The sequence below is a fragment of the Hesperophylax consimilis genome, chromosome 20, assembly GCF_061612785.1.
Source record: "Hesperophylax consimilis isolate HC1 chromosome 20, BYU_Hcon_1.0, whole genome shotgun sequence".
In the NCBI taxonomy this organism is placed as follows: domain Eukaryota; kingdom Metazoa; phylum Arthropoda; class Insecta; order Trichoptera; family Limnephilidae; genus Hesperophylax; species Hesperophylax consimilis.
In genome coordinates, this window is record NC_142855.1 from 24,934,005 (window position 1) to 24,941,863 (window position 7,859).

General features: G+C 34.0%; 1 protein-coding gene across 1 annotated transcript; it reads left to right on the forward strand.

Annotated features, from left to right (window-relative positions):
• Positions 1–1,066: 1,066 nt before the first annotated feature.
• Positions 1,067–5,281, forward strand: LOC149414414 (uncharacterized). Its single transcript, XM_089643860.1, has 3 exons — positions 1,067–1,154; positions 2,160–2,309; positions 2,454–5,281. The coding sequence occupies exons 1-3, from the start codon at positions 1,073–1,075 to the stop codon at positions 2,531–2,533; spliced, it is 312 nt and encodes a 103-aa protein (XP_089499986.1). The 5' UTR covers positions 1,067–1,072; the 3' UTR covers positions 2,534–5,281.
• The last annotated feature ends 2,578 nt before the right edge of the window (positions 5,282–7,859 follow it).

Sequence of the window (7,859 nt, forward strand, 5' to 3'; positions counted from 1 at the left end):
GATTTGTGAGATGAATGTTGTAAATCTGTATTGATTCTGTAAAAATAAAAATACAAGGTACTTACCAGTTTTATTGGGTTTACTTCCAATATGCTCCCATATATTATCTCGAACAACGTTATCCTTGTAGGTTGTCGAGAATCGTAAAGAGGTGGATTTTTAGCAATTAACTCTACTAGAAACTCGTCAATTTCATCGGTAAACGTTGCCATTTCGTCGACTTGCGTGGCGGGCAGCGCGACCATACTGCCACCGGAGCGGCTCGGCGGCGCTGCCAGGGTGGCGCGCAGGCCACGCCCCCCGGCCGCTGCTGATGTCATAATACTTGTCTATGACTTCATTATTGTCTTTGTAAAACTAACCTAATTTGTTGACTCATCCTTTTGTCATCGCCAGTCGTATCACCCGGTTTTTACTCTCTAATTCTACATTTTATCCCTTACACTGTTTAACCCACGAAGTTTAATTTATATTCCCATACTTGTGATATTTATAATGGAGTTCTAATGCTTTTAATAATTACTCTAATCATTTCGGTAGTGGCCCTTATCGGTACACCTAAGTTAGGAAATCTATTGGCGTTTTGTTTGTGTAACGTTCAAACTGTCAATTAGACTTCTGCTTATTTTAATAAAGTGTTTGGAAAATATTTAAATTTTTAGTTTAAAATATTTTATTAAAAGCGGATTAGCGGACTTAACAAAAGGTTTACCCGCTAAACTTTACTTCTAGTTATAGTTATATTAACTTATCAGACGATTAACGACAAATCTTTCAACAGATTTCAAATGTCAATTTCAAGGTCAAGATAGTCACAATATGTATATCCCTATTTCCAAATATGAGTATCGCATAAGATATCATTGTTTTGACAGAATATTTCAACCAAAAAATATTAAGCTCATTCAAAAGAGGGTTCCGTTACAACTATGTTCTGTTTCAGGTACATATATGTGAGTTTGGGCTTGTACCAATTACCAAACCCTACCACAGCAGTGCCATGGATCTAGAAAACCAAGAAACTGTTTCCGTCAAGACGGAACCAGGGCCCCAGGAAGGAGGCGGATGTGTAATGCCGAACACATTTATGGATTTCGACCTCCCATATGTAAAGAAGGAATGTTTGCAATATGCGGAGAGTACTCAGACAGCCAGTTAGTTGTATTACATCCGTAAAATAAATTATATATTATTAATCCAAGTCCATTTTGGATTGCCATGGCGACAGAACATAATATGCTTGTTCACGCGGTCCTCTTTTGCAGTAGTAATTTTAATTTTTATCATGATATATATCTTTACCAGAAAAGCCAAACTACAACATTAGTCAAAGTTAGTAATTTTTATTTAGTTTTTGTGAATTCCCCAAATGAGTCCTAACTGCTCTGAACCTCTTGGTTTAATATGTGTATGTTGAAAGGCTGATAGAAAGGAGGAGATGAAGATGGGGAGGTGATAGGTGTGAAGTCCTGGCTCTTCAGATGGCGTTATTTCAATCAATGTTTAAATTGTGAATTGTTTATATTTCACCAAGGCGATACCGAAAGTATCTCCCACGCTGGAACGCGCTACAAAAATAAATTGTGAGATATCATGAAGTCATCAAATAAAATTTACTTGCATCCGCTGGAATTTTATCCCGGGACCTCCAGATTACTAGTCGAGAGCCATACCCTACAATCACAGAAGCCGCTAATGCTCACAATAAGTGCTTGATTCATTAAGTTGTCCACTTTATACTCATACGTTAACGTAGACAATTTGTCTCGACGCCATCTAGTGAGAGAGTTAGCACTTACAATGCCTTTCTCATATAAAATAAAGTTGGTTGTTTTCAGGTGAAAAAATGTAATAAGTAGTAATTGTTGAATGAAACATTAGTATATATTGAATTATTTCGCGGATAAGAGATAAGCCGCCATAGCTCAGTGGTCAGAGCTGTCGACCGGAAATCGAAAGGACACGGGTTCAAGTCCCGTTGGCTTCATGTATCTTTTATCAGGAGATTTTTCAATGTGGATGAGTGTTTCAGGTTAATAATTATTGCTTATAAAAATAATTGTTACCCTTTGTGCTATGCATAAAAAATCTTGTCTAAAACATTAGTTAACAAAAAAAATAATAATCGATTGTCAATGTACGAACATGTTGTTTTATAGCTTGCATTAATGAGGAGACTATAACGGTCAAGGCGGAACTCGGACGCCGAGAAGATAATGATGGGGGATTCTCTTGTATGGAAATTAATATAGACCTGCAGGATGTAAAAAAGGAATGCATAGAACGCTTTGAAAGAATTGACCAGTCCGGTAAAAATAATTTATTTTGTTTATAATTTCTGTCTTCTCATTTTTTTATAATTTTTTTATCAATTTTCTGTGCTTTCTTATCCTTAGTATTGATATTAAGTCGTACTGAGCCTTTATAATCGTATTTCTTTATTTTTTCCACAGATCTGAAGACGCATCCTATGGAAAAACAGATATTTTGTCCTCATTGCACCTATTCCAATTTTCATAAGTCGAATTTTTAAAGGCACTTAAGCACCCATACAGAAAAAAAACATTTTTTTATGTTCCGAATGCAACTATGCATGTTCTCAAAAAAGCTATCTGACAAAACACACGCTGACTCACAGTGGAGAAAAACCTTTTTCATGTTCTGAGTGCAACTACTCATCTTCTCAAAAAAGCCATCTTACGAGGCACATGCTGACTCACAGTGGAGAAAAACCTTTTTCATGTTCCGAGTGCAACTATTCATATTGTCAAAAAAGCCATCTAACGAGGCACATGCGGACTCACAGTGGAGAAAAACCTTTTTCATGTTCTGAGTGCAATTTTTCATGTTCTCGAAAGTGGAATCTGAAGATCCACATGCTGACTCACAGTGGAGAAAAACCTTTTTCATGTTCCGAGTGCAACTATTCATATTTTCAAAAAAAGCATCTAACGAAGCACATGCTGACTCACATTGGAGAAAAACCATTTTCATGTTCCGAGTGCAGCTATTCATGTTCTCAAAGGGGCCCTATGACGAGACACATGCTGACTCACAGTGGAGAAAAACCTTTTTCATGTTCTGAGTGCAACTATGCATTTTCTCAAAGGAGCACTCTGAAGAACCACATGCTGACTCACAGTGGAGAAAAAGCTTTTTCATGTTCTGAGTGCAACTATTCATATTCTAGAAAAAGCCATCTAATGAGGCACATGCTGACTCACAGTGGAGAAAAACCTTTTTCATGTTCTGAGTGCAATTATTCATGTTCTCAAACGGTCTATATGACGATACACATGCTGACTCACAGTGGAGAAAAACCTTTTTCATGTTCTGAGTGCAATTATTCATGTTCTCGAAAGTGGAATCTGAAGATCCACATGCTGACTCACAGTGGAGAAAAACCTTTTTCATGTTATGAGTGCAATTATTCATGTTCTCGAAGAAGCAATCTGACAAGTCACATGCTGACTCACAGTGGAGAAAAACCTTTTTCATGTTCTGAGTGCAATTATTCATGTTCTCGAAGGGGAAATCTGACGAAACATATGCTGACTCACAGTGGAGAAAAATTTTTTTCATGTTCTGAGTGCAATTATTCATGTTCTCGAAAGTGGAATCTGAAGATCCACATGCTGACTCACAGTGGAGAAAAACCTTTTTCATGTTATGAGTGCAATTATTCATGTTCTCAAAAAGGCTATATGACGAAACACATGCTGACTCACAGTGGAGAAAAACCTTTTTCATGTTCCGAGTGCAATTATTCATGTTTTCAAAAGAGCAATCTGATAAGACACATTCTGACTCACAGTGAAAGAAAACTTTTGTCACGTTACGAGTGAAAAAAAAGAAAAAAAGTCTCTAAATTCGTTAGCAATGTTTTCATCCCCCGTGATGTTGTTGACACTTAGTGGAGCTTTGCTCTTGGCTTTCAGCACTGTTGAAGTTTTTTGCCAAAACTTTTCGAAGACTTTGTTGTGCATAGCCGTAGCTATGCTATCCATTCTTGCTTGATTTTCCGAGTGTTGACATTTTCGGAGAGCAATTTTAAAAGATTTCTTACTAGTTTTTCTTTCGTCTGCAATACGACCTTCCGTAAGGTTTCCGGCTTGGACCCAGCAAAGGAATGCATGCCTTGAATAGCGATACAGAGTTGATACTTGATCATTCCATTCCATTGGAAAATGGGCGGTATAGTCCGAAAATGATGTAAAAACTTACAACGCCTGGGCGGAAAAATTATCCCCTAAAATTAAACCTCCAGGCATCTGGAGGTTTAATTTTAGATGAGAGATTTAACTGTGATAAAAGAATTCACAAAATGGAACTAGATTCTCTCAACGACACTATCGTGAAAACACTGAGAAACTCCGCCATAAAAGCATTCAAAAATAAAGGACCCAAAAAAAGTATGACATTGTTCCAGGGTTCCAGGGTTTTCCCAGATAAAGCCATCAAGTAGATTGTTCATACAATGATTTTTCAAAGGCCTTCGATACTGTAAATCACGACGTTTTACTCAATAAACTGGCTACAATAGGATTCTCCATAAGACTACTTACTTTTTTTGCTAGCTATCTTGCAGACAGGAAACAATTTGTATCTCATGGACTATTCCAATCTAAACATTTCTTTGTACGATCGGGGGTACCCCAAGGCAGTTATTTAGGCCCACTTCTCTTTTCAAAATTTATAAACGATATTTCAGAAGTAATTCTGCATTCTAGGTTTCTTCTCTTTGCTGATGACTTAAAACTTTTCTTAGAAATACTAACTTTAGATGACTGCAATCAGACATTAAGTCCCAGCATATGCTGTTTGGAATTGCGATTTGGGTGACACCCACCTCTTTTAGTTTTCACAACTGCGCATAGGGTTTTAATTGGCGGTAAGATAGCAATTTTACATATTTCACTTCTTGCGTTTGCTACATCTGTTGTTATTATTGAGAACTTAAATTAATTTTACCAAAAGTTGGACATACTCTCCATGTGACTAACAAAATTCGCCGTGCATTTAACGGCAATACGTAGTAAGGGTCGACAGGAGTCCGCCGATCGTTAGGTATTTGGTACTTGATAAAAAAACTTTTATTTCGGTGGACAAATACTAGCGACGTTACTTGACCTGGACGCGCGCGGGACTTAAAACGCCTACGATTCTCAAACTAAGGATATTACAGATTTAATTAATTACATGTTTTTATATTAAATAAAAATGTAACTTATGCATATACTTTTATAAAATGAATACATTTTTAAAAATTTCTCCTATAAAATTAAACCCATTTTTTTCGAAATGAATTAAGGTTTACTTTTATTATTATTTTATTTGGTACAATATTTTTTACATTTTAAGTTTTCCAGTAATGTTGGCCTCACTGGGTGGCTTGCCCGATTTTTTCTTGTAAGATTTATGCATAAATATATTAAACCTAGTTTTCTATACATAACATACACTTACATCATGTATACTTATAATAATTATATATCATAAAGATAATTTTTATTGTTTTAAGCTTTTTTATATCAACAGGGTTTGAACTCTGGTTCCTCCTAAAGACTTGTAAATCAGAAGACTTTTTAAAATTATTTATTTATTCATTTAAACAATACAACATAAAGAGTTATCTAATATGTTTGCAATATAACATTATAATAAAAATAACGCACTCGTGGCTGATCAAAGTATTAAATATATATAAAATCAACCCCATTATTATTAGCTTTTTGGAAAATATGATGTCCTTTTGAATACCAATTAACTTTTCAATTTTAAAGGTAAGAAAATAGTAATACCGGGCATTTCAATTAAAAGAGGGATTTTTCAAGGAAACTCATTGAGTCCTTTTTGGTTTTGCGAAATATTGAATCCTCTATCTAAAATGTTAATTAAAAGCAAGTTTGGAATAAAAATTAAGGGTAATACAAGGGAGATTATTACAATTTCGCAATTGTTATGGATGATATAAAATTATTTTCGAATTTTGAACAAAATTTAGAGAAAATGATCGAGGTAGTTAAAAATTTTTCAGATGATATCAAAATGACTCTTGGTTTAGATAAATGTAGAACGATCTATAAAGAGAAAGGCAAAATTTTAGATGGAGACGAGAGTATATTTAGAAATTTCCAAATTACTAGTATGAAAAGGGACGAGGTTTATAAGTATTTAGTATACCCACAGTCAAATAGGTTAGACCATACTACTATTAAAAATGATTTTAGGATTAAATTTCAAACAAGGATCAGGAAAATTTTAAAATGAAATCTATCTGCTATAAATTTAGTAAAAGCAATAAATACTTGGGCAATACCTCTATTAACGTACTCATATGGCATAATTAAATGGTCCAATACAGATTTAGATAACTTAGAACTATTAATTAGAACAACGCTAAAAAGTTTAATTGCCAGCATCCAAATTCAGCTAAAGAACAAATTAATTTACCTAGAAATTTAGGAAGTAGAGGTATAGTCAAAATAACTTCTTTGAAACATAATCAGGTAGAAAAGCTAAGAAATTTTTTCCATAGGAAAGCTCATAGCTCAGAAATGCACAAAATAATTTGAAAGGCAGATAGAAACATTACACCTTTAAATTTATACGACGAGAATGCCAATATTTTTATAAATCCCAACCAGGAATTATTAGATTCCTGGTCAAATAAAATTTTACACGCAAAACACTTCAATTATCTCAACCAAACGTATGTTGACAAATTTTCGTCAAAAAAACGGTTGAGTATTGGAGAGTTGAGCGCAGATATATAAGGATTTATGCTTGCCATTCAGGATAGAGTCATTAATACTAAAAATTATAGGAAGCATATGATCAAAGATACAAATCAAATTGATGATTTATGTAGAAAATTTTTGGCTTTTCCGGAAACTATAGAAGATATTATATTGGGATGTTCTATATTAGCACCGTCCAAATATACATTTAGGCACAATCAAGTTTTAAAAATAATTCACCAAAGTTTGATAATTAAACATAACTTGATTGACTGCCGTAATATAATACCATATTATGAATACGAACCAAATTCATTTTTAGTAAACTAATTTTATAAAATATATTATGATAAAACTATACTAACAGACCGAACGATTAGTCATAATATGCCCGATATAGTTTTACATGACAAATTTAAAAAATAAAAACTTATATTATTGATGTCGCTATTCCAAATTCCTGTAATATTCAAAAATCTGTTAATGAAAAAATAAGAAAATACATAGATTTAGGAAATGAGATAAAAAGAATTTGGCATTCTCAGACTACAAATATATTACCATTTGTTATTTCGGCTACAGGCATTATACCTAGCTCTCTCATTAAAAATTTAGGCGTATTAGATCTATCAAAAAAATTATATATAAAAATGCAAAAATCAGTCATTTTAAATACATGTAGGATAACGAAAGATTTTTTAAGTATTTATGTTGAGGGATCAGTAGGATTTATAGGCCCTGTTAGGAGTTCTACCGAGCCGAACCCTCTGATATGAAAATCTGGAGTCGGTGAATTATTTTCCCATTTGATCTCTGGTGAGTTGACATGTTGTTCTTGTATTGTTTTGTATTTATTTTGCTTATATAATGCACTTGCATAATGTTGATTGACTAGATGATCATTTGTGGAAAAGTGTGTGGAAGGGTTTAGTTTTTTCTGTGGGGAAGATTTAACCCGGACATAAAATTCAAAATAATTGCATCAATATCTCTGATTCCAAATACAAAAAAATGGCAGAAAAAAATAAAACTTCTTGGAAATGCCCAAAATGCCTAATCAGACCAGGATCACCGTCTACATCCTCGGCTGCAAATACCGATGATGATGATATTCTCTTT